The following is a 25,959-nucleotide window of genomic DNA, read 5'->3' as shown; positions in this document are numbered from 1 at the left end:
CAAGCATTATCTTCTGATGGTGAAGCTGTCTCTTATACACATCTAGATGTGTATAAGAGACAGCTTTTACACACAGTCCTATCCTCAGATAGCAGGATTCTATCACAATTAACTATCTGTACGTACTCTAATCCTCACAGGGAGGACTTGAAAACTGATTTTTTGATTTCCGTCTATAAAAAGATATACATTTGAGAGGGCAATAACTTGAAAATCAATTCTGACAGCAGATTCTGAAAGCCTGGGCCAGAAATACCATGAGTTCCAAATTTCAGCCCCTAACTCTGTCTCATTACCAAGATATTGACCTCCAAAAACCCTATAAATTGAAGTTCACGATTCGCGAGGCCAAAAAGGGGGCGTGGCACCCGATTTTTCAACTTTGGTTGAATTCATATGGAATGACCCCAGCAAGGGGGTCAGGAAAAAATGAAATATCGACCGCTGAAAGTACAATTTAGGTATGTCTTTACTAAGCTGTCAAATTGTAGGGATTAAAAACTGTTTAGTGCGAGCAGTACTACCATATGTACGAGGTGTTGTGTGTTATCGCGATAGTATTGGTTGCACTGGTAGCGCAAGATCTTTACCGACAGGGGACAGGGACCTCTTAACTTGCATGGTTTTTATCAAATGAACCTTTTTAAATAAGAATACCATAATCAACACAATTTTTCTCCGATGGGGAAGTAGGACTAGGCTTTCCCAATGCGGGGGTGTGTGGACCCCTGGGTTGGGGGGCTTGGACCTTCTTGTCGGGAGTTGGACCTCTCGTCTGGGAATTCCTGGCGCCCCTGATGTTCTCTAGTACTACTAAACTTCTGAAATTTTGCCTGTTTTCGGACGTACAGAAATGGACAAAAATTCTACAGAAATTTATCATAAGCATAGACCCATAAATATATAGGTCTACTGTCCAGAACAATTGACTTTTTTATCAGAATCTTTGGTTACATTTTGTCCCTAGACAACTTATACAAATCAGATTAATGAAAAATTATTGTGAAAATCTAAGAAAAAGTGGCCCATATATCTTCATCATGCAATACTTGAGTTCTCCAAAATACTAAAACAAAAACTAAATTGACTACATTTTTAGCAATTAGTTGTCCAAATTTGGCGTTTAACTGTATTTTATGTAATTTATATGTATTCACAATGCTTTTCTTATATTAAAATACTCCTTTTAACTCACCCATGATTAACAGTGAGCTGGATTTTCATCATCTCACTAGGTTGATTGACAGGCAGTTCAACCAAAGAGGGTTGGTAATCACCATTTGGAGGCCCCTTCACTTCTAGAGGAGATTCAGCCTCATCCATATCTCTGCAATAATAGCACAAATGTTTTTAATACATTTTTTTAGGAGGCTAATGGAAGACCTTTCTAATCAAAACAATTTGTAATCCTAAAAATCAAAGGAATAGTGATCAAGCTGAGTATCAATTAAAAACCTTATGGTAACATGAACTGATTTTGTCACAAACTGTTTAATGGTAAGCACCTTCATAAACAAATTTTACTTCCTTCCTTGATTGGTTCTGTAGTGCGTGATCGCAGTAATACACCTGTTGATGTAGGCCTAAACATTAATAATGTATTTCAGGTCACAATACTTTTAATAGGCCTGTAACATACTTGACCTTGTCTATAAAACAAGCATTATCTTCTGATGGTGAAGATGGCATGTAGGGCAAAAACATAATTCCTATTAAACGTGGTCTATAATTTGGAATTTTTCCTGCGTCACAACGTTCCCGACATGTTCTTTGTATTAACGTAAACACCTAAATTTATAATAATCATGCTGTTTGAATATAAAAATATGCTTCCAAGTAACCCTAGGCCTATGTAGAGGAGAAAAAAGATAATTTTGTCATACCTGCAATTATGTTTTCTTTGAAAAAATGAAATATTTATCAGAAAAATTAGTTGTCGTTTTCACCAATGTCCGATATGTTTCACAACTCATCAATATTGAGTTCAGCAAGCACGCCCCCTCTAGCTGAAGCATTCATTAAAATTTTAAAGGGACAATTAGAAATCAGGTTTGGTAGATCATATTTTAAGTGGTTTTTTTTATGTCTAATAGACCTAATGTTAGTTTCACCGATAATAAATAGTGGCCACACAATATATACCAAATTTTTAAATGTTTTCTTTTAATATAAGTTTTAATGTATATTACAAATTGAGTACTGATTTTTTGTAAATTTTTATTTTTAAAATTCTGTACAATTAGAAATCAGGTGTGCTGGATCAAATTTAAAAGTTTAATTGTAAAGTAGACTGGCTGTTAGGTATCGCTGATAATAAAAAAAATTGCTTCAAAACATACAAAGTTTTTTAATGTTTATATATAAGCCAGGAATGACTTTCAATCCTTGGGTCATAATGTGAAATTCTGATACAGCTCATAAAAGCATTATGGAACATTGTTCTATATTTGCAAATGTGCTTTATATTGCATGTCATAAGTTCATGCAATTTAACACATTGTTTTAGGTTAAGTGTGATTTATGGCCTTGCCGGGATCCTTGAAAAATAAAAAAAAAAATTTAAAAAAACACCTACCATAGTTCACCTGATAATATAGACACACTGCTTGCCAATAAAAAATAGAAACAAAAACCCTCTAACTCAAATAACTCATTTAATAGAAATCAAATAAGATATTAATTTCCATATGCAAATAAATCGAGAAAGAAGATCTCTGATTTTCAGATATAGTACAACAAAAAACCTTTAATTATTTCAGTTTAAAGTGTTTAATGTTGTCTTATATATTTTTTCCAGAATTATTTTACCCTAATCATTTTTAAGCCATAAATTAATATCATCATCTCATGGTCTTGCTTGTTGCAGAAACAGTCTATGGTCCTTCTGGTTTTCACGATCCTTTAGGTTATTTTATCTGCTTTATTTTTAACATTTAATTAAGCTTTTGTTCACAATTTTTTCTCTTCAAAAGTTTTATTTGTGTTGTCCAGGAATATATTCTGTCCACACCTTATCATCTTGTCACCATTATTAAGTTTCCTGTGATAAATGTCTAATTTGCCCATATATGGGCATAGTGATGTCATGTCACACCCATATATGGGAAAATCAAATGTACTGATCACACGGCCAGATTTATTAGTCACACCAAGCAAAGAACATGTGCCAAATTCAGAAAGTGTCTTGTTTAAGATGAAAATTATTGTGCTATTGGAAGGACATACTCTGTACTAGAATACATTTGTAAGAATGATAGGTCAAAAACACAGTATTGAAATGTTAATTTGAATATGCCTGTAAACCTACAATAATCATGGAAGCAGCCAACATGCAGGAAAATTAGGAATAAAAAAAATTCACAAGAAATTGTGCACAGTACTCTCATTGCGACATGTAAGTATCAAGTGCAATGGCGCATGTGCAATAAATCACTGTATCTGCATTTTTTTTTTTTAGCCAAAACTATTATCTAACTCAAGATGATGTGAAGATTGCTTTATTACGGTAAATAAAGCCCTGTCCAAACTATCAAATTTTGTTTGAAAATAACATGTGACATGCCTAAATATGGTCATGATGACATCACATAACTAATTTTGGGCACAAATCAGTTTTTTTTTAAAGAAAATTTGACTGGTTAGAGTTTAAAGTGGATTTATTTCAACTTACATCACATGATGCCATTGATGAAGACAATACACAACTTTAGGTTTCATTACTCGTATATTTATTCAAAGCCATCACATGACTAAATATGGGCACAGATCAGTTTTTTGTTAAAGAAAATTTGACTGGTTAGAGTTTAAAGTGGATTTATTTCAACTTACATCACATGATGCCATTGATGAAGATAATACACAACCTTAGGTTTCATTACTTGTATATTTATTCAAAGCCATCACATAACTAATTTTGGGCACAAATCAGTTTTTTGTTAAAGAAAATTTGACTGGTTAGAGTTTAAAGTTGATTTATTTCACCTTACATCACATGATGCCATTGATGAAGATAATACACAACCTTAGGTTTCATTACTCGTATATTTATTAAAAGCGCATATATACATATAATTGCTCATGCCTAAGGCTGTACATAAATATACAATCTTAAAAGTGAAGTTACTCATAAGTTACTCATAATAATATTAGACAAAATTTAATTATAGAAAAAAACATCAGATAAAAATCAGTGATTTTAAAAATTTTACCAACTTGATTTAGAAAGTTAAATTGTGAAGCTTCTAGCAAATTATCATTTTAGAACAACTTTACAACAGTCAGATTAAATTATTTGGGCTTGATGTCTTTGGTTTTAAAGTTATATTTATGTAATCCTTTTGCGAGCATTTTTTAATCTCCTTAATTTAAATTCATATTAAATCCATCAGTAATGACAAAACTCACTAACTTAAATGTCGATTTACCTCAAACTCTAAATCCTCAAATAAGTACTGCTGCACTGTATAAAATTTTTGGAACTTAAGTGCAGTGCTTATTAGAGAGCAGTGCTTACTAAAAAAATATTGGCATGATGCTTTCCATGCCAGTTGCCATGTTACATATCTTGCATATTTCTGTAGTTTGGTAGGCATATAATAGACCCTACATCATCGTAAATAAAGGTTACATGTGCCTGTCTTCATTTTGTTATTTATTAATTTGAACACCCTGTTTCTCTCTGTTTTACTACACACAATGTAGTATGTACTCTTGAATAAGTGCATCGGTGCTTATTCAAAATATAATAATCAAGAGCGGCACTTAGTGAAAAAAAAAATCACATTATTCGAGGATTCAGGGTAATTATAGACAAAACTTTGAAAACTAATGTTTGTTTGTTTTGTTTTATTATTTTTTTTTACCTCACACAAATTATATTAAACAGTACAAACTTAATAATACAAATGAAATAAGAAAAAAAAACCTAAATACTGGTATACTGGGGTTTAGCCAGAAAAACGAAGCCAGTGGGCATGGCGCTGAGCCGATGGGTGGGCCACACCCCCTCCCAAACATAAGAAAAAATTGTAGAAAATTTAAATTTAATTTAAAGTTGTTTAAATGTTGGAATTTTATCTTCAAAGGAAAAGTGTTGAATTTGCTTTCACAAAATATAGACATAAGATTGTGCACGGCCACAGTTACTCGCATAACGTTTTTAGGCTATGCAGATACATCTTCATCTCTCACCTTAGTCTAGTATAAATTCTAATCTAGGTCCTCAGAATCGACAGATAGGCCTAGGCCTGCTGTATTTTGTTGACTAATACCAACTTTGTCGGGAAACCGAATCTCGAGTATTGTATTTGCAGTGCCACATGCATGCGTTGTGGGCACTCAGAACCGTCCATCTTCCAGCAGGGTATAAAAGTTTTTAACATGACGCGTGTTGTAAATGAACCTTTTTTAAGCCGTCGCAGTAAAAGTGGCCGTCTATGCTGGTATATATCGGTTACTAATATTAACATTTAAGAATTACCATAACAAAAGACAAGTGTGTGGATAGAAGCAAAAAAAAAAAAGGAAAAAGATGGATCCAGGGGTATAAAATATGTAACTTAAAAGAAAAAAGAATATTTGTTCACAATTGGAACAATGCTACTTTTTATCTGTGGTATTATCTGTACATATTAAGTGCTATTTCAGTCCAAATAACATATTAATAAAAATCCCAGTTTATTAGGCAACCAATATATATTTTTTTAACGCTCTATGACATGAGTAATCTTAAATATTAAAATACAGTATTAACATTCACTTTATAATGAAAGAAATAACCTTAAAAATGGAATACCTAGAAGATTCTTAAGTTACCATCGTGATGTGTTTTGTACGTAAATATTTAAATTATTATTTATGTGTTGGAAATTATAATAAATGACTATAGTACTGGATATTACTGTGTTCCTTAATTATATTTTTAAGTGGTTATTGCTTTTTCCTTAGTTTTGGGTAATCAATTCGTTCCTTTTTATCGCAAGTGAATGAAATCGTCATCGCATAACGTGTGCCTTTGCTAACTTTCTCAACGTAATGTTGGTTTTCTGATCCAGATGTGAAAAAGGATAAACGTCCTAAAAGAAAATAAAAAGAGAGTTGAATACAAATCAAGTTTACCATATAAAATAATATCACCCATTACAGTATCACTGCTATTGATGGTGATTATTATGAGCCAAGACTTTTTTTTATACCTTTTATCGCGACCTCATTTTTTTCATTTTTGGAGATTTTAAGGCAGCGGCGGGCATAATAAAAATAAAGAAATCTTCTTTTCTGGAATTGCAATTTTTTTCGTAGTGGCGGGTACGGTATTTGTCCAAAAATAAAATTTTATTTTTATTCAAAATCATCAATATTGGCGGGCAGTAGATTCAAAAGGTGTAAAAAAAAAGTCTTGCCTTAGTTATAATTGTTGCCCTACTCAGAACAACCCAAAAAATGAGAAATGAATAGTTGGAGGTTAAGAAATGTATAATTTAACTTTAAAAACTATATTGTAGATCAATTAGCTGGACAAGATTGCCGAAAAGTGAACTAAATCACTGTCTAGTGGTTCCCAAACAATACAGGGGGTTTATATTTAAAAATAAAGATTAAAATCATCTTTACCTAACTTCGGTTCAATGGTTGAATTTGATTTCTTATCAATAAATACAAAACGGCCTCCTTCAAAATCATTGCCATAATTACTGAGGTACACCAGAGATGTGTAGTCAAAGGTTTTGTATGTTTCCTTGAAATATAAAAACAAAAATACAAAGAATGTTATTTTTTAAAGTTTATGTGACATGTGGTTGTTATTATTAGAACAGTGATCGGTGTCAGGCTGTAAAAACAAGGGATTTCCTAGCCAAAGACTCAAGGGTCGTCATACCACATGCGGCTCAACTGTGTTTAATACCCTATTCAGGTATACTCCGCTGCGATCAGTTACGATGCAGTTGGTAATCCAAAACTAATTAATCCTGATCACAACCAACAAGCGCATTCAAACTAAATCAGACACAAACAGCTTTATATTTGAAATGGAGGTCAAACGGTACTAGACCTATGTTCACACACACAACCACAGAATCCAATCCCAAAGATTGTAGCACCCATCACAATGGGCAACAATTGCAATATCCATTACTTAAGAACTACTAACTATTGGTTAGCTTTCACACACGATTGGGTGTCGAAATTGCTCCAACCGATCGGAATGTGATGCTAGAAGAATACCAAGCCATGGTTTGCTATTGGCATATCCTAAGTCTCGTGCCTAACAATCACAAAAATAAGTTCTGCCTTTACCGACCTTGTCTACATGTGGATGCCAATACTCGTCGTGTATAGTTTTCGCTGGTTTCGTGTTCATCCGGGAGAAAAATGTTGGTTTAGTCAGGTGAAGACTATTAGCAGGTATTGAGAACTCACCAGCAATTGCGAGCTGAACTTTACTTGCTACTTTTCTACAATCCAAGCAATCAAAGTATATTATTATTACTTAAGAATATAGGTACATTGTAGAATGTGATGTGTATAACTTCACAATTTCAAAATGTTCGCTGCCAAGGACATGTGTTTATGTCCACACATGTCAAACATACAACTATAATAAATACATTAAAATTAATAAAATTAATTAATTACTATGTCTGGACAGGCCTGGGAAAAAAATGATTACCGGTACACCTCCGACCATGTAAATTGTCTCCAAAATTCCTCCAGCACCAAATGTTACCTGTATACACTATAATATAGCCCAACAGTTTTTTGTTTTTTTTATTTATCACAAAAAAAGCCTCTAGGACTTTCATGGTGCTTCCTGTTTGCTTTTTCCAGCCCTGTGTGGGGATGTGGGCTGCAGGTCGATAGTAAACTAAAGCCAAGGGGATAAATGGAGGTCAAGTGATCATTAATAGTTATTTTTTGTAATTACATGCCATGCCACTCACTTATATAAATCAAAGTCTTCCTTTGTGAATATATCTAAACTTCCACTTTCAATCAATCTGTATAGAAAAACAAATAAAATATTTTCATACTAGGGTTTTTTTCCAATAAAAAAAAATGTGATCACAATAAACAAATTTTAAATTAACACTGATGCAAGATGATGCTACTAGAAAATTGCTCAAAATTGTTATACAGTATTATTAAGGTTAAAATATGAATGCATTCAAGATTATGATCAAAATGATGACAAACATGTTAAAAACAAATTAAATGTACTTTGTCAAACGTCAAAAAAATTTTAGTTGTACCAAATGTAAACTATTATTTATATATATATAATGTTATGATATATAGTATCTTATTGTAAATAAGTAATTAATCATAAACTTACTGGTAGATATCAACAAAAGCATTTCCCTTTGATAAAGCTCCAGAGTGAAGATCAAGAATGGATGCCTACAGTGCAAATTACATTCCAGTTAGTCATGCAGTGTTAAAGATGTAGTGTCACATGCCCATATTTGGGTGTAATATGACATCATGCCCATATATGGGCACATCATACAAATTTGAAGCCTCAATCGCGCTGGATTTATTTCAGTAAAAGTAACCGTCTTGTCGGTGAGTTTGACCGAAAAAATCCAGTGCAGATAGTCCGCTCGGTTAACTTGACTGTCGCCGCCTGTTAGTTTTCGGGAGTGAAATTTACTCAGGAATTCCTACCCAGCTACTTTGACCGGCCTGGAAAATCCAATGTGAACAGCCACAGGTCGGTTAACTTAACCGAATCCCGAGCCTCATTGTTCATTTCGGTAAGAACTAGCTAGAAAGTAAGTGCAAATCAGCGCGCGAAACAGATCAAGGGATCAGAAGGCTGTAGGTCATGTCACGGGTTAAAATGTACCGCCCTCAATAGTTAATTTTACACTACTCGGGAAAACTAACCGAGTTGAAAAGTCCAAGTGCGATTGACGGTAACATTTACCGGTAGAAATGTTTACCGTGATAACGGTTACATATTCCCAAAATTTAATCCAGTGCGATTGAGGCTTTAGTTGTCTCTTCCAACGAGACACACAAATACAATTGTTAATTTAAATTTAAACAGCCAACTGAAAGGCCTATGCAAACAATACATTATTAATTTTCATCTAATTAAAAAAATTAAAATTAAATTAAATTATAAGAACTTATAAGTACTTATTTAAACTTACCCCACCATTTGAACCTCCAAGTGCAAGGCCTTGCTTAGCAACCCTATGAACAAAAAAAAAAAACTTACATTAACATAAATTATGCTGATTAAATATAGGTATATAGCATTTAAAACACATTTGTGAATAAATATAAATATATGTATAATAAAGCAGCTATAACATTCATTCATTCATTCATTCATTCCTTCCTTCCTTCCTTCCTTCCTTCATTCATTCATTCATTCATTCATTTTTTATTTTATTTTATTTTATTTTATTTTATTTTATTTATTTATTTTTTATTTTATTTATTTATTTATTTATTTTTTATTTTATTATATTTTATTATTTTATTTATTTTATTTATTTATTTTGTTTTGGGTGTCCATGGATTAATCCATCTGGAAGCTACAGAGTTTCAACCTTTTTATCTCATCTAAACGATTTCACACATGGGAATTTTTTGGCCGCTGCCAGGGGAATGAGTCCCTTTTCACTACCCCCTGTATTTGCCACTGCCTAATATGGTACATTATTGTGACATGCCACAGTTTTTGGATACCCTATTGGATAGTGAATTAGTTTGTGTTTAGATTTATGCAGCAGAATTGGAAACCTCCCCAGCATGTAGTGTTGTTGTTGGCACCTTTGCAAAATAACCAGGGAGCTAAAATTCTTCAGAATAGGTAGTAGATTGTCTTTGTGATCTTACTTCAGTAATCTTTCTGCTTCATTTTCTTTGATGAGCCCATCCATGACAACTCTTCCACAGTGCTTTGGTGCACAATCTAATAATCAAGTAATAGTCATAATTAGGATAAAATTGATAAATTTCATTTGTTAGAACAAATCTCACTTATACGGCATTTTAGTGGTAAACTACTAACTTTTTGGCAAGGTATTGAATTTCTTTTAAGATTTCAAGTTATTCATTGGTTTTAAGGTAAAATACAATTTTTCACTTATTACAGCAATAAAATAACAATGTTATGTTCTTCATTCAGGATAAAAAAAGTTGTTTTCAGTAAGGCAGTGAAACTAACTGACTAGAAATTAAAAAAAAAAACTTCCTTGGAAGCTAAAAACAAACATGAACAAACAAAAATATACCATCATCAAAATAGAAATAGAAGACTATCCCCCTGCAACCCACTTGCCTGACTCATACATATTACTTGTTTGTTAATTTTTAGCAGCGGCTGTTGTTACACCAATCTTAAACTACAGTACAGTATTTCCAAATTCTGTCTGATTGATATGTCTAAATTAATCCAATCCATACACACAATAACACACAATCCAATCAGAATTAGGAATGTGCCTATATATATGATCATTATATGATGGCAGGCATGTCACATGTTTTTGTCAAATAAAATTTGATAATCTGGACAGGACTTAAGATTGGTGTAACAATAGTCATTTTTTTCACCTTTGAACTTTTTTAAATCATCAGCGTAATCCTTGGAACATGGAAGAGAATGCCTTCGCTTTGGAACTGTCTCATCCCTCTTTGCAAATGCAACAAGGTCATCAGAATTTGAAAATATATGCATAACAAATATCAGTCCACCAATCAAAATAAACCTCATTAGCATACGATTCCATGGTATCTTTATTCCTTGATTTGTTTCTTCTTGACTGAAAGAGACCAAAAATTACAAAGTTAACACAAACTATCCAAAATGAGAGCCCCTTGCTTGCTATATAGGCCTAGCCTACAAACCAACTGAATAAACTTTTTTTTAAAATAAATAATCACTTGTTTTATTCACAAAATTTTATTTCATTTGTTGTTTTTGTGGTTGGCTGCACCAGTTGCCTTGAGTAGGGCACGATCATCCTGTGCTAGGCCTACCCCACTACCACTGAGCCTAGACTTGGCACAAGGCCAAGCATTCTGACCCTAGGCCTAGTAGGTTCGGTTATACCCCGGGAAGGAGCTGTTTGTGTTGTAGAGCGGATAGGCCTAGGCTAGGCCTTAACCTTTAAGATCTTGTGTAGTAGGCCTAGACCTATAGTACTGTTCCTTACTTACACATGTTCACCTCGGTTTTCATTTGAATCTTGTTCAGGAGAACTCTGGTGGTGTTTACACTTTTCTGTTTTTCGCTTTCTAGTAGCCTTTGATGACATTTTGATGCCGGTATTTACCGGTGTTTACAGACCGAACACGTCTTCACAGTGTTGGATGGCTGAGTCTAGGTCAGGGGTCAGATATTCTTTGGTCAGACTACAATTCTGCCAATATATCTGGGCAACGCGTCAATTAGGTTGACCACGCGTTTATGTTAGCTTTTTCTTTACAATTAAGCGTTAAAAATTGATATTGAAGTGCATTATTTTTTATTTAAAATTATACCGGTCGATCACAATATAATAAGAAATATCCAAAAGTATGTTAACACTCAATTTATCTGTGTACTTGTCTGAATACAATTTTAGAAGTTCTCTTTCCCTCATTGTCTCACGCACTATTGACACTTTGTAATTGAAACGCAGTGCCGGTGTTTTATTTTTTGTTTTTTAAATTCGTCTTTGCGAATAACAAACCAAATTGGGTTGGGTTGATCATATCGGGGTGTGTATTCTCATATTGTTATCTACTTCTGATACTGTTTTTACGTATTATTTAGGTATGCGGTACTTATAAGTACATGTCTGTTTGTTCCTTCCTCAAAATTCATTTATATTGCATGTATTTACACGGGAAAAACAGGCCTAGGCTAGGCCCTAGCCTAGCTAGGCATGAACACACCGGCGTTTCCTTCCCTTCCATCATCGACATCGACGGTGTCAGGGAGGAAAAGTTAAAGTAGGGCCTAGCTAGAGTAGTTAAAGGAGAGGCTGGCGGTTAGTAGTCTTAGGTTATTTCAAGGCCTTCGACTGTTGGTCATGTTATGTAAAATTTCTAGTAACAATTGATAATGATGGCATCGGCAATGATAAGCTTTCTTATGGTCTTTTCTTTAATATTTATAGGAGGAATGTACATTAATATCATCAGCAGGACTGATTGATAACCCCGGTTGATAACATAATTTGGATAAGGCTCCATATCAGAAGAGACTGAACTGACCAAGCAACAGACATCAATTAACCAAGACATTGATGGCGCATACTAGTACCAGCAGCAAGGAGACCAGGATGAGGAAGAACAACAATTTAGATGGACTTGCATGGTCATGCTGTGGTTCCAAGTAGGTACAGTATGTAGTAGGATAATTACATTCCATTGTGATATTCAAATTCAAACTCATTGTTATATTTAATACAGTGCATTCGGTGGTGGTAATGGAGGTGGTGTATGTAGGGTATCAGTGATGACGCATGCAATGGCAAAGATGATGATGACAATTTTCTTAAAATAAATTAATACGGCATAATAAATATGCAGTGTTTATTTAGCCTATTGTAAGCCTATTCTTTTAAGCCAGGCTTTTTTTAATGACAATCTGTTCAAACTGCCAGCGACAATCATCAGACAGTGTTGCATCGTCTAACACTTATAGGGAGCAGAATTGGATTCGTCGGCTTTACGAAGCATTTTAGAAGAAAGGCCACAAGTTTAGTTAGCAAAAACATTATATAATATAATAAATAAAATAAATTTATTTATTTGTATTAAATTATATTATAATTTATAGAGTAAATTATAATATAATAAATAAAATGAATTTATTTATTATATTATAATTCATTACAATAAATTATAATATAATAAATAAAATTAATTCACCAGCTTCCAGCTTGAAAAATATTTAGAGATTTTTTTTTTTTTGTTGAACCAAGTAGAAAAATGGGTGAAACCAATGTAAGTTTTGCTTATGTTTCCACTTGGTTAAATGAAAATATATATGTAAAGTCCCACACAAGATGTTTGTGGGACAACACGTGTGCTTGTTAGATGTGCGCACATTGCTGTCCCTTTTCTGATTGGTCAGTAGTTAAGTTTGATTGATACTCCGGATATGTCCGTAGGGATGTTCCCAGAATAGGGGCTGACCGTTATACTTTTCCTCATATTATGGACAAAAAAGTGTCCTTTTAATAGAGGTGCCCCATAGGAGGGTTCTACTGTATAAACTTCAATAGCAATATTGTGAGAATGCCTCAATAATTAGCTATAGAAATTAATTTTGTATGAGTTTCAAAATTGACTTTTAATGGCAGTACTGAAATATTTATATAATATAAATGACAGAAAAACTAGAGAAAACTACCAGACAGGAGCAAGTAAACTGCTAACAAATACAGTATAATACCATCTTTGGTTTGTTGTGTTTTGTTTTTTAGACTAATGAACAAACCAGCTGGTAAGAATATGATGTATGAACCAACAAACATTGAACACATTGCAAATTGCATTACACATGGGGTAAGGAGGAATTTAAAAGCTTAGTCAGCACTTCAAAATTTTATGTGACAAATAAATGTAATATGTTCATATTTGGGTGTAATATGGTTGGATTTTTTTTGGTGTAAACACCAGGGATAAGAAGACTTATTTCTAGTAGGTTCGTCCTGGTGGTGATTGGGCAGTACACCGAAAGACAATCCCCTACTCTTTTCTGAAGAGTGTACTGCATTCTTTAGCGTGCACATGGGCCATAATGCACATGGGCCATAATACACACGGGATCAACAGCTTAAACGTCTCATCCGAAAGACGGTGCGCCATCGTAACTTGTATTTCAGCCCTCTAGCTGAAATACAAGGAGAGGCAGCGATGGGAATTGAACCAGGGACCAAGAGATGCCAACGGTTCAGCGTCCACACAGTGGCTACCACCGGATTAGCCGACTGAGCTAAGCTGCTCTCAATTGACATTATCATGCCCATATATGGGTATTATATTTGTCATATAAAATTTTATAGTGTGGACAGAGCTTTAAGCTTTTTAGATTCTAATTATTAAAAGTAAATTATTAACAGCCATTGAGTTGGTTCCAACAAATAGGCTTAGCCAGCGAGCCATCCAGCCTTCTTTAGGACGGCCACTTTTACCATGACAGCTTGGACGGCTTGACCTAATCAGCTCGGCCTAGCCTAATTGGGCCTGTTCAACCTTTAGCACATTCTCTATATTCTTCAAATCTTTGGTGGCGATTCCCAAAAATGTAAGGCTTAACTATTGCCTACACGGTAAAAAGTTCACTTACAACATGTTTCGTGTTCAAAACATTTATACCCCGCTGGAAAATAGATGCCCACAGCTCATGCACGTGGCTCTGCAAATACAATACTTGAGATTCGGTTTCCTGACATAATATTTTTGTTCTTAACTCTCTGGTTATAATTAATTCATTAAATACCGTAAAGAAGATTTGTTGATAACCTCACCAGTTAAATTTTATTAGTCAACAAAATACAGTAGGTCTAGGCCTATCTCTCACTTCTGAGGACCTAGAGTAGAATTTACACTAGACTAAAGGTGAGAGATGATGATGCAATATTTGCACAGCTTGGCAATATTTGCCATAGCAATCTACGTATATAACTGAAATATCTTTGTGATAGCTAATTCAACACAATTTCTTTGAAGACAAAATTCCAACATTTAACACTTTAAATGCCCTCTAAGATCATAATTTTCTATGTTTTTTCTTATGTTTGGGAGGGACGTGGCCCGCTCGTGAAATAGGCCATCCAAAATAGAAGCCACGCCCACTGGCTTCCATTTTGGACAGCCTATCTCATGTTTCTAGCAAAGCCCCTGTTGCAACATGACTTTATTCATTTTATACATTTATTACTGGTATGCATAGATTAGGTTATTGATCAAATATTAGAACTTAAAATTCATTTTGATGTTTATTTGTCTGTGTTTTATAGCTGTGGATCATCCCAAGCTGCATAGGTTGCCTATGTATGCTCCACCAATCTACCACCGAGCAGCACAAGTACTCTGCCATTATATACGGCCTTTCTCTCATTTGTCTCTTTAGTGTGTCCACCATTTTTCATCTTGTGGCCTGGAGTGGGAAAACAAGGTAAAGCTATAACATTACATTGTCATTTTGTTTATCATTCTTCTGTAATCTTTGATTATTTGGATGATACTATTTATCTGAACCTGCATGCATGAGCCGATCAGTTGGCCCTGCTTCTTGTGCTTAACCCTCTGGATACCGTATTCTTTTGTAGTGCAAACCCTTGAATACCGGATTCTTTTGCAGTGTAACAAGGTTTTTTGCTTTTTTTGAGTATACGTCGTTCTGGTGGATTTTTAGGAACTTTCTGTAATATAATATATAATATAATAGAAATTACAGAAAAATGCTACATATAAATCGTCAGCAAAAACCGAAAAAAAATAAATTATAGCCAAAAAAAATAAAAACAAATATAAAACATTCCTATTCCACACAGAAGGCTTCACGCATGCGTGTTCAAAATCTCTGCCGTATTGGAGCTAAAATAAAAACAGAAGAGCGATTTGAAAACCACCTATTTTTTAGTCACGAAATTTCGATTGCAGTCGAAAATGGGAATTCTCGGTTTGAGGTCAATTTCGACTACAGTCGAAGACGGTATCTAGAGGGTTAAGACCTTGGTTCAAACCTGGCCAGTGTTGGGTTTTAATTGGAGTCTGATCGATTGGCTTCTCAAATAACCCGCATACTGAGAGCCGACGCAGCCCGACGCGATTTGTTGTCGCGTCGGGTCTGTGTTAGTCGAACACAGACGCGATGGTGAGCGTCGGGGGCAGTCGCGTAGTAGAATATTAAACGAGTTTAATATTTCTCACGACGGCTTAAGACTGTCCCCGACGATAAATCGGGTCAGGCTGTCTGAGTTGGCCTTTAAGGACATTGTTTGTATCTGTATATGCCCGTTATATGTTGTAGTTAAGTTCAGTGGTGCTGCACTACAGTCCTCAGGAGCCCAGACCAAATTTCTGATTTCCAGTTAGAATAAGGAGAAATAAAGGATTATTATTATTATTATAATATAATTAATGTTGTTTTAGTTACTATTTTTTTGGTTAGTTATTAATACTATTGTTTATCATTATTATGAAATATTGGTAGAGTATGTTGCCTCTTTTATAGCACTCTACGTTTCTACCTGCATGTGAGTGACAGAGCGGTGATCTACTTGTTTATAGCTTCATCATATACACCTTGGTAAGTCTACTCCTCTGTTTTTATGTGTTTTTTTTTCATCAAATACACAACTCCTTAAACAGCTTTGTCCTCTTCTTAAGAGACATTTCAGGTAGTTGTTGGTAGGCACATCCTCTCTTCTGCAAGAGGGACTTGATAGATCAGTTTCTTCACTTTCATAATTCCACCTTCTCCCTCTCTACCTTGTACCCTCTCTCCACCTGTTCATAGAGTTTTAATACATCCAATTATTAATTCACTTTTTTTATTAGAGCTGTATTCTTCTTACCATTTTTTATTTCGTTCTCAATCTCCTTAAAAAAAAAACGCAAATAAATATCTGTGTTTCTCATGCACAGTTGGGTTTTCAGTGTTAAATTGATATTCTTTTAATTGTGATGTCTGGAACAAATGTATATATGTAGGATTATTTGTATTATGCTTTGTATGAACGTTTTGTATTGCTATTATAAATTTAAATTTTCTCTTGTCTTTAGGCTAACACTTCGTGACATGGGGTTCTTAGGGCAGACAATGCGTTGGTTTATCTGGGTGATGGCAGTTCTCGGGATTTCTTATAATTACTGTTTCTATGAAAAGTAGGTTTCATTATATTAGCAATTTCATTATTTTTCTTATAGCAAGGTTACCTTCAAGATTGTTCACTTGAATATTTTTTTTGTTAACTTCTAATCTGGGTCCCTGGTTCAATTCCCATCTGAAATGCAAGTTACGATAGCCCACCGTCTGTCAGATGAAACGTTTAAGCCGTTGGTCTTGTGTGCATTTTGGCCCGTATGCCCATTAAAGAACGCTGTACACTATTCTGAAATGAGTAGACTGATTGTCTCCTGGTGTACTGCTCAATCACCACCAGAAGGACCCCACTGGAAATAGGTTGCCTTTTCAGACTTTCGTGGGTTATCTTTGGTGTTCACACCAAATATATCCAATCCAATCCTGTGCACCCTTCAGTATATTGATAAATCAATTGGCTTTTCTGTGGGTTTTAAGATAAAATTGTTTCATTATATAAAATGCTTTTATTATTAGTATTATTATTCTATAAAATTGTTCATAGATTACTGATTTTAATAATATTCGTGAGCAATTCTGAAAACCTACTGTTTATATTGTTTTGTTTACTCTGTAAGCCTTCCGATTTTGAATATTAAATGTTTCAGTAATAAAAGGTATATAAAGATGTATAGTATTAATTTATGATATATCATTGTTACAAAAGTAAAACCAGGGCTGATATTTTAATGCAATAGTTTATTTCACATGTGGCACACCTCTTCTGTGGAATTCTCTTCCTCAAGACTGGAGGATGACCCAATCTGTTGACATTTTCAAGAGAAGGCTACAGAGTTGGCTGTACTAGCACCTTTAAACATTTTTTATGGAGTTTGGCGCTATGTAAATTCCATGATTGATTGATTAATTGATCGGTTGATTTCTCATGTATATTTCTGTCGCTCCCGCAGCCTTCAATGTGTGTGATAAAGCCACACTTTAAGATAGTATGTACAGGCAAGTACATTTACAATTTGGGAAAAGCTGCAGCAAAGTTATAATTATATATTGATAATAATACAAATTTTTAAACAATTATATACAGTTTTACTACCAATATGCTTGTGAATTTTATTTTCAAAGAGCTATACAGTATATATCCTCTAAATTTTATTTTTTGTTTTATTACTGTCTTGCATCTTCATTAGTATATCTTTGTATCTTTATATAATACATACTGGTGGGTGCATATTCTTAAAAAATAACATTTTAAAATGATATTATATGTTATTTTCTGACTTCTGTTCTCATTTACTAGCTACTGACAAAGGTCAAAAGATTTGTCCAGACTATCAAATTTTGTTAGACAAAAACATGTGACATGCCTAAATATGGTCATGATGACATCACATCATCACCATATATAGGCACATCATGACTATATATGGGCATACAGCAGTTTTTTGATAGTCTGGACAGAGCTTTATGTATTGTAAAAGCTCTGGTTTATGTGTCTGACTGTTCTTTATTTCAACCCTTGTTTTCTGTAGCCTTGTTCTTTTATAATTTGGCTAGTAGTGTTTCTATCTATCCATCTGTTTGTTCTTCTTTTTAGTGAGACCACCTGCTGTATTCTTCAAAACCATTAAAAAAAATGCTGTAATTACATAATATTGTTAAAGTTGTCAGACATACTGAAATACTTTAAAAAATCTAATTAAGAAAGAAATTTGATTAGGCCTAAACTGAATTCAAGAATGTTCTATCATCAATATAATACTATTTTGTTCTCAGACTTGATTTTACTTTAACATAAAGCACCTTCATCTTTGGTTTGTAATTATAACTATAATCTATTTTTTCTCTTTGAAAGCTCATTTTTTGTTTCTCATAATAATAAATATTTCATTATTTTTCATTAAATATACAAAAATTTGCACTAATATACCATATCTATCCATTATTACAGTATATTATCTGTGTATTAATTCTGTTAGCACCTCGGCGTAACATCACATATCTCCAAAACCTCTGGCAAGAATGTGCTCATTTTCAATACACTGGGGTTTCTATAGTATGTGACGAAGACGATAAGCTAACTTTCTAGGCTGGATATTGGATGACATTGAAAACAATGCCAAAAACCACCAAAAATGAATACCTTGAAAGCCATCTTTCACAAGCTATTTACAACACATAAAAACTAAAGTATCCCAGAGCACTGGTGTATGCTAATATTAAATATTAATTACTTATTATTATTGCAGATTTTAAAAACTTGAAACCTTCTATTTTGTTATTGTATTGGATTTTTGCTTGCCATTCGCAAGTTATCTATGTCACATAAAAACTAAAGCATCCCGGAGCACAGGTATATGATAGTATTAAATATTCATAACTTATTGTTGTTGCAGATATAAAAAGCTTGAAACCTTCTTCTATTTTGTGATCGGATTTTTGCCTGCTATATCCATCGTCTTGACAACATCATTGGTGAGTTTTATTATAGCAAGAACATTTGATGTGTATGTCATCCTAGTTTTTTTGTTTTTTTAAATTAATATTAATTTAACATGTGGCATACTAACGATATAGTATCATTTGTTTATTAGAATATGGATTATCCAATGGGGAAAACACAATTAAAATTAGTTTAATAGTTTCATCTGGTTTCAAGGATGTAAGTTCCATGGAGAAATTCCTCAGAATAAAGGAAATACTCACTATTTCTGAATGACAATTTCATCAGATATAGACTGCTTGTTGTAGCAACTACAAGCAGCATATATCCAAAGAGTGTAGAATTACAAGAGGTCTGACTGTCTTGATTTTGCATGTACACAATGAAACGAAAAACAAAGTACTACCACAAGATAGGGGGCGCTCTCATAGAATTTGAATTGAGTTCAAAACTCAAACATGCATTCTATAGACACAGCACACGTTAGATTAAGCACACCTTTTATATTCTTTTGAAAGGTTTAAAATAAAACAAGATATTGGGGGATGATGCTATAATTTTCTGCCAAAGGACTTATTTCCCAAGTGGTAATAAATATGTACATAGTAATAATAAAACCTGTATGGAAATCATTTTAGGTTAAAATATTTGAATATTATTTTGACTTCCCAGTCATCTATCAACACAGACGGTTTGTCCGAAATGGCTCTCGGTGGACTGATCTACGTCCTTGGAACAGCGTTCTTCAAAAGTGACGGAATCATTCCATGTTCTCATGCAATATGGCACCTGTTTGTCGCAGGCGGCGCCTACGTTCATTACTATGCGGTCACTACATACTTGTACATTCCAAACTCCGGTGAAACAGATTAAAATTGAATTTTGGGTATAAATCAGGTATGCCATACAAAGCAGAGTTTTGTTGCTAAGGTATCACTAAACAATTGTCATTCTAAATTTATATCTAGTTAAGTGTGTTATTAACTGGTAGGGTAAATGATATTATATAAACAAAAACAGATCTAGAAAATATAGGTAAGCCAAAAGGTGAACTAATTAATGCGCAATGCCAACAAAGAGTCATTGATTCTAAGTTATATTAATGAGAGAGTGAATACAAAATATAGAAAGAAGCGAGGGAAAAGTGAAGTGTGGTGACTGTTTTAAGGATTATATTTCAGTAATGTACCTGTAATAGGCAATTGTGTGTGTGAACATTCCATAATTCTTCTCAATGGTTTGTTTTTGCAGTGTCACCCTCTAGTGGTGACAGTAGAGAGTACAGTAGAGAATTGATATTTTCTATAATAATTTAATGTTAAATAGTTCAGGTTTTAATACAATATATGTGGATTTGTCAGCCAACACAAGCCATGTTTGTAGAACACAGACACACACATTCCTGGTCCAGTTCTTGGTCAGTTTATCAGTTTAATTGGCACTCCATAAACATATATTATAAAATATTTAAATGATATATAATAAAATACAGACTCTTATATTGACATTTCTTAACCTTTAGGGACTGTCAAGCCTCAAGTTTGGGCTTTTTAGGGGTAAGGACACTTTTGCTACGATTATTAGGGGCACCATTGATATAAAAAGGGCATTAAGACGAGTGTATCACAAAATAACTCTTAATGTATTACCAGAGGTATTTTTGAGGAAATTTCAGAAAGGACTATTTGACAGTTATTCTATTTAGAAGTACAACAAGATGAAATAGAATGATATATTTTTAGCTTTTATTAAATGATATTTTTAGCTTTTATTAAATGGACAGTGTATATAAATTTTAGTTGTTACACATGAATTTATGATAGGTAAGTGAATTCATTATAAATATAAAAGGAATAAATAGAATAAGAACTATTTAAATTTTATTAATGTTTTTCTAAATATTTTCATAGAATATTAGATTAATTAATAGTGATTAAGTTTAATATAATATGTAAAGTTGCAATCTGGTTGAAAGATAAATAATTCAGGAGTATATTTTGATGCCTTGCAATATGTACAAAAATTGTATTCCAAATTATAAATATTATTTTTGTGTTAATTCAAGCATTATAAAAAAAAAAATTATTTTTATGATTTTTAATATCTATTATTGCTTGCATTTATCTATAGCTCCAAAAACTTATATAGTTAATTATAATTATAAACAACGGTCGCAAAAAGAACAAAGGTCTGGAAAAATATAATAACATCAGTAAGACGAGAATTTTTATACGTTGTTTTGCAAACTTCTAAATTAATTTCTTCTTATCGAGTCACTACATAGCTAATGCATATAATCTAGCTTACGTAGTCTGGTAGAAGGATTCGCAGGTAGGATGGATACCTGACATGAGCTGCGACATAAACTCTCCTTCTGTGGCCAAGTTAATAAGAGGGTGGATACAAAATATAAAAAGAGAGCAAAGGAAAAGGTGGTGGTTTAGGAATGTATTTCAGTAATGTTACCTGTATAGGCAATTCTGTGTGAACATTCTTTATTCCTTTCAGTGGTTTGTTTTTGAAGTGTCGCCCTTTAGTGGTGTTTTCTTTTTTTTTAGTTTTTTATTTTTTTTTCTTTAATAGTAGAATATCAGAGTTTATTGTCAATGAATACAACAGCTGAGATTAATGTTTTCTATAAAAATTTAATGGTAAATATTTCAGATTTTAATATATAATATAAAATTACTGACGTGTCATAAACAACTTACAGAGTTAGCGAGAATTGTAATTACTATAGGTCTTTCGTTAAAACTGGTTCAATTTAGTGTGAAAGTACTGTAATTGTTGTGATAACATGCAAAGCTCTGTCCAGGTGGTTGTATGCCCATATATAGTCGTGATGTGCCTATATATGGTCATGATGTGATGTCATCATGACCATATTTAGGCGTGTCACATGTTTTTGTAAAATACAATTTGATAGTCTGGACAGGCCTTAACAGTCAGATTGAAGATGTTTCTCCTTTGGACTCACCTTGATTTGGTGCTTACACAAATTCATCTTAAAAAAAATGACTAATTTCATTCCAAATCACTATATTTATAAAAGAACTTAAGGAGGTGCTAGAGTATGATTCAGAAACTGATAGACACAAAGGATAGAAATATAGATAACATTATATAATGATATGTTATACATACTGGTACTGGGACAGCTATAGATAATTGCATGTGCTGTAGATTTATTTATTAAAAATAATGTATGCCCTACTCTGTTTATACCCTTACACCTTTGAACTGTTACTGTGTTCTCACCCCTTCAAATAGAGACACCTCCCTTCCCCTTATATAATGGACATCCGTAATATGGACATTTCTCTCATAATGGACAATTCTTTGATGGACAGCCTTCTGCCTTACATTACCGTTTGTTCACATGGTATTTAGAGGCTTGTTTGTAATGCAAAGGAAAATGTATAACCATAAAGCTTCATCTTACTGACACACTTTTGCCTTATAACACTTTTTGTCGAATGATGTGAACATGTAGCTACTATAAGCGCCTCTTTACAGCGGCTGAGGTAGTTAAAGGCCACACCCATAAACGATTCACACAAAGACGCTGCAAGTTATGGGTTATTCTTTTATCTTGTTTGTGGCTAGTAGGTATTGTTTTTATAGACAAATATTTATAGGACAGGATGTTACTTAGAAATAAAATTTGTCAACGTGTTGATTGCTGTTAGAACATTATGTAAATAATAACTAAACACTTTCTTTACTGAAATTATTAATATTACTTTACATATTTCTATGAATTGTATCTTTATAAGCGTATTTAGTATCAATTTATATATGATAGTGAATTTAGATGGACCAGTTGCAATGTTATTTCATCAGGGACATATTTAAGTGAATATCAAAATAATACCGCTACAGGATTCAAGAATTCATTATTAATTGGAGCTGTGGTTTGGTAGATGCAACCTGTCGCACACTGTGTCGGCAGACAACGCAATGCAATGAGACGGCAAGGCAACAAGACATATTGTGCGAATAAATGTTTTTCAACAAAGATCTACTCGGACTGTTACTGTATAAACGGTCAGCGAATCATACAAGCACTTACACAGACCGCTGACGAATGTGTCAATGCATTGTTTTTAATAGTATTTATCGCTGTTGTCATTTTCATGTTTTGCTCGCTTTTTACATCACATATTTTACCTTACTAAACTTCGTTTTTATTGTCTGACAATTTTTTAACTTCTTTCACTATTGTATCTTGTTTATAAACTTGCGATTTTGGTCAAATGAATGAATGATTGAATTGTGTGCGGGGCAGACAAATTTGTCAATGTATTGTTGTTAATAGTTTTTAACGTTGTTGTCATTTTCATGATTTGCTTGCTTTTTACATCACGTATTTTACCTTTCTAAGCTTTGTATTTGCTCTTTGACATTCTTTTAACTTCTTTTACTCATGTATCGTAAGTTTGGTCATATGGATGAATGATTGATTGATTGATTGATTGATTGATGGATGGATGCGCAGGGTAGATAAATATTGTGCAGAGGTAATGATAGTATTATTAATCCACAAATTGATACTTGTATACAGTATTTATAAAGCATTATGTAGTTCAATTCTGTGATTGATAAGTGTTCTCGCTGTTGGATATATATAAAAAAAAGATGACATGTAGATGGTAGTTAATTTGTTGTAATATATATTTACACAATGCAATTTGTATTTAACACATTTTCAAGTCTATAATAAAGTACAAGGCTCCCTCTAATTAAAGACCATCGCCAATTAGAAACCACTTCGGTATTCCTAAATTAACAGTGTTTGTGTTACCTTTATTATTCTAATATAGAGACCAAAACAGTAAAGACCATAGAACATGTCTTTGATTGGAGGGAGACCTGTATATTGGTGGTATCTACATATGTACTGTACTATGAAGATCATAGTGAAACTATGAACAATATGAAATGAAACGTTGTTTCACTTTGATCTTTATGTAATGATTGTTATCAGTATCATAACCATTATCAGGTCATTAGAAAGTTCTTCTCACTTACTGAGAACTTGATATAACAGTATATACAACATAAAATTGAACTTGTTTTAAATTCTGTTAGTAAGAGCTCAATGAATTTATAACATGATCTGGTCGTCTTATATCTCTGTATCGCCTATAATAATGAAAGTAAATTTATAAAATTAATTATTTCTGATATCTGGTTGACAGATATCGATGTCTGATTAAGATTTGGTGAGAAGAGTTGTTAATAATTCAAAACTTGAATAAAGTTGCGTGTTAATACATATGGGTTTTGCTTTCACTGAATTACCTTGTGTACTAGTATTTTTTTTTTTTTTTTGACAAGTTCAACAAGTACACAGCGTTTTAGTAAAATTTAACTCAAAAAAGCATTTGTAATTTTATTTCATGAAATTTCACCCCAATAAATCTGGTGTAACACATAAATCTGGGAAAACTTAAAAATTTTCCATGTGTTTGTTAATTGATGAAGAAATTAATGTATATTCTAATTTCAAAGCTAATGATTTAGCCAACTTACCAACGCAATTCAAATTGTTTTAGCATTTAACAGACGGGATAGAGTACATTTAATTGGGTTGGTAGGCTTTTGAGCTAGAGTGTTCATCACTATTATCAATTCTAGCCAACTTAGGTAATATACGGTAAAATTTGTTGCTTGTCCAATTTTCATTGTTTTTGTGAATGTGTATGGCTGAATGAAGCATGAATCAATATATAATAATAATAATTTGTTGACATACACCATTTATATCGGTGGCACTTAGCAGGTGATGCATCAAACATCTCAACTAATACAAATGTAATCTTAACAAAACTAATGAAAATATAAAAGGTAAAAACAAATTAAGCAAGAAAAAATAAAGTCGGTAAGTAATAAATAAATGAATTGGACATTTATGTGTTGAACAATGTTCTTAAGACAGCGCCACCAACGAGGCGATTTAGCTGCCAATGAACCTTTCCGTTAAGTTCCGCCCCTTGGATATTATTGCTAAGTTCTCACAAACGACAGTGTAATGTAAAACATGTTCAACTGTAACTGTAAAACCAATGGCAAACATGTGCATTTGTGATACCATGGAGGTATAATCTCCATGGTGATACATACGCGTATTCCTTGCCTTGTTCTGATTGGTCAGTTGTTAAGTTTGATTGACACTCAGGAAAGTTCTATTGCACCATTTAATTTATTCTGCTGCTGGTTCACCTGAAAATGAAAGTTCAGAAAAGGACATTGTGGGTAATTATTTTTGAATTGAAATTTTAATGTATGTTTTCAACCAATTACACATATCTGTTCGACAGTCCGCAAATTTCGGCGACTATTTTCACTGTAAATTTTTTCCCTCCCCCACTTTGTATGCAGGTGGCCTATATTTTGAGTTTCGAGAAGGACCAAAATTAATTTCCACTTGAAAGTATCGTGTCTTGTTTTATAATAAGTTTAGACGAACATGCGATAGATTGCGTTTAAAATGATTAAAATTTTGAACAATGTAATGTTGTAGGCAGTGGTGTAACAGGCGGGGCAGGGGAAAGGACAGCCCCCTCCCCCTGACGGTTTTAACTGGGCTGACCAAGCCGTCATACCGGGCTGGGTAATAAGAGAAAAGAAAGAGGGGAGAGGGAAGGAAAAAGAAAAAAAGAAGAAATGGAAAGGGAAAAGGAAAAGAAAAAGCGAAGATAAAAAAAAAAGACAAGAATAAAAAGGAGGATAT

General features: G+C 33.3%; 2 protein-coding genes and 1 long non-coding RNA gene across 4 annotated transcripts; 2 read left to right on the top strand and 1 right to left on the bottom strand.

Annotated features, from left to right (window-relative positions):
• The first annotated feature begins 2,718 nt into the window (after nt 1-2,718).
• LOC117103951 lies at nt 2,719-5,025 on the top strand. Its single transcript, XR_004444682.1, has 2 exons — nt 2,719-3,868; nt 4,027-5,025. It is a non-coding gene; the product is annotated as an uncharacterized LOC117103951 (long non-coding RNA).
• On the bottom strand, nt 4,521-11,357 carry LOC117103938 (2-oxoglutarate and iron-dependent oxygenase domain-containing protein 3-like). The gene is made up of 9 exons (XM_033244600.1): nt 11,176-11,357; nt 10,570-10,778; nt 9,850-9,925; nt 9,156-9,198; nt 8,333-8,397; nt 7,941-7,997; nt 7,301-7,454; nt 6,613-6,736; nt 4,521-6,074 (listed from the first exon to the last, which is right to left on the bottom strand). Exons 1-9 carry the CDS (start codon nt 11,271-11,273, stop codon nt 5,929-5,931), a joined length of 972 nt encoding a protein of 323 aa, XP_033100491.1. The 5' UTR covers nt 11,274-11,357; the 3' UTR covers nt 4,521-5,928.
• A 312-nt stretch (nt 11,358-11,669) lies between these two features.
• On the top strand, nt 11,670-24,501 carry LOC117103922 (monocyte to macrophage differentiation factor-like). 2 transcript variants are annotated; one of them, XM_033244565.1, is made up of 8 exons: nt 11,670-11,718; nt 12,120-12,337; nt 13,434-13,515; nt 14,973-15,130; nt 16,193-16,267; nt 16,744-16,845; nt 19,177-19,255; nt 19,896-24,501. In XM_033244565.1, the coding sequence occupies exons 2-8, from the start codon at nt 12,249-12,251 to the stop codon at nt 20,094-20,096; spliced, it is 786 nt and encodes a 261-aa protein (XP_033100456.1). In that variant the 5' UTR covers nt 11,670-11,718; nt 12,120-12,248; the 3' UTR covers nt 20,097-24,501. The 2 variants fall into 2 exon arrangements, with proteins under 2 accessions (XP_033100456.1, XP_033100467.1); XM_033244576.1 differs by having other exon boundaries at nt 11,683-11,773.
• The last annotated feature ends 1,458 nt before the right edge of the window (nt 24,502-25,959 follow it).

The sequence above is a fragment of the Anneissia japonica genome, unplaced genomic scaffold (assembly GCF_011630105.1).
Source record: "Anneissia japonica isolate Jap-2015-1 unplaced genomic scaffold, ASM1163010v1 scaffold1065_len1792383_cov172, whole genome shotgun sequence".
NCBI classification, from domain to species: Eukaryota; Metazoa; Echinodermata; class Crinoidea; order Comatulida; family Comatulidae; genus Anneissia; species Anneissia japonica.
Note: the sequence above shows the minus strand (reverse complement) of the source record. Positions and strands in the feature narration are given on the sequence as shown.

Excerpts from the sequence above, each read along its gene's own strand:
- LOC117103938 (XM_033244600.1), bottom strand. The coding sequence starts at position 11,273 with ATGTCATCAAAGGCTACTAGAAAGCGAAAAACAGAAAAGTGTAAACAC. Across the intron at positions 9,199-9,849 it reads GAAGCAGAAAGATTACTGAA|GGTTGCTAAGCAAGGCCTTG; the intron begins GTAAGATCACAA and ends TTTTGTTCATAG. Across the intron at positions 8,398-9,155 it reads TTGGAGGTTCAAATGGTGGG|GCATCCATTCTTGATCTTCA; the intron begins GTAAGTTTAAAT and ends TTTGCACTGTAG.
- LOC117103922 (XM_033244565.1), top strand. The coding sequence starts at position 12,249 with ATGGCGCATACTAGTACCAGCAGCAAGGAGACCAGGATGAGGAAGAAC. Across the intron at positions 13,516-14,972 it reads CAAATTGCATTACACATGGG|CTGTGGATCATCCCAAGCTG; the intron begins GTAAGGAGGAAT and ends TGTGTTTTATAG. Across the intron at positions 16,846-19,176 it reads AATTACTGTTTCTATGAAAA|ATATAAAAAGCTTGAAACCT; the intron begins GTAGGTTTCATT and ends TTGTTGTTGCAG.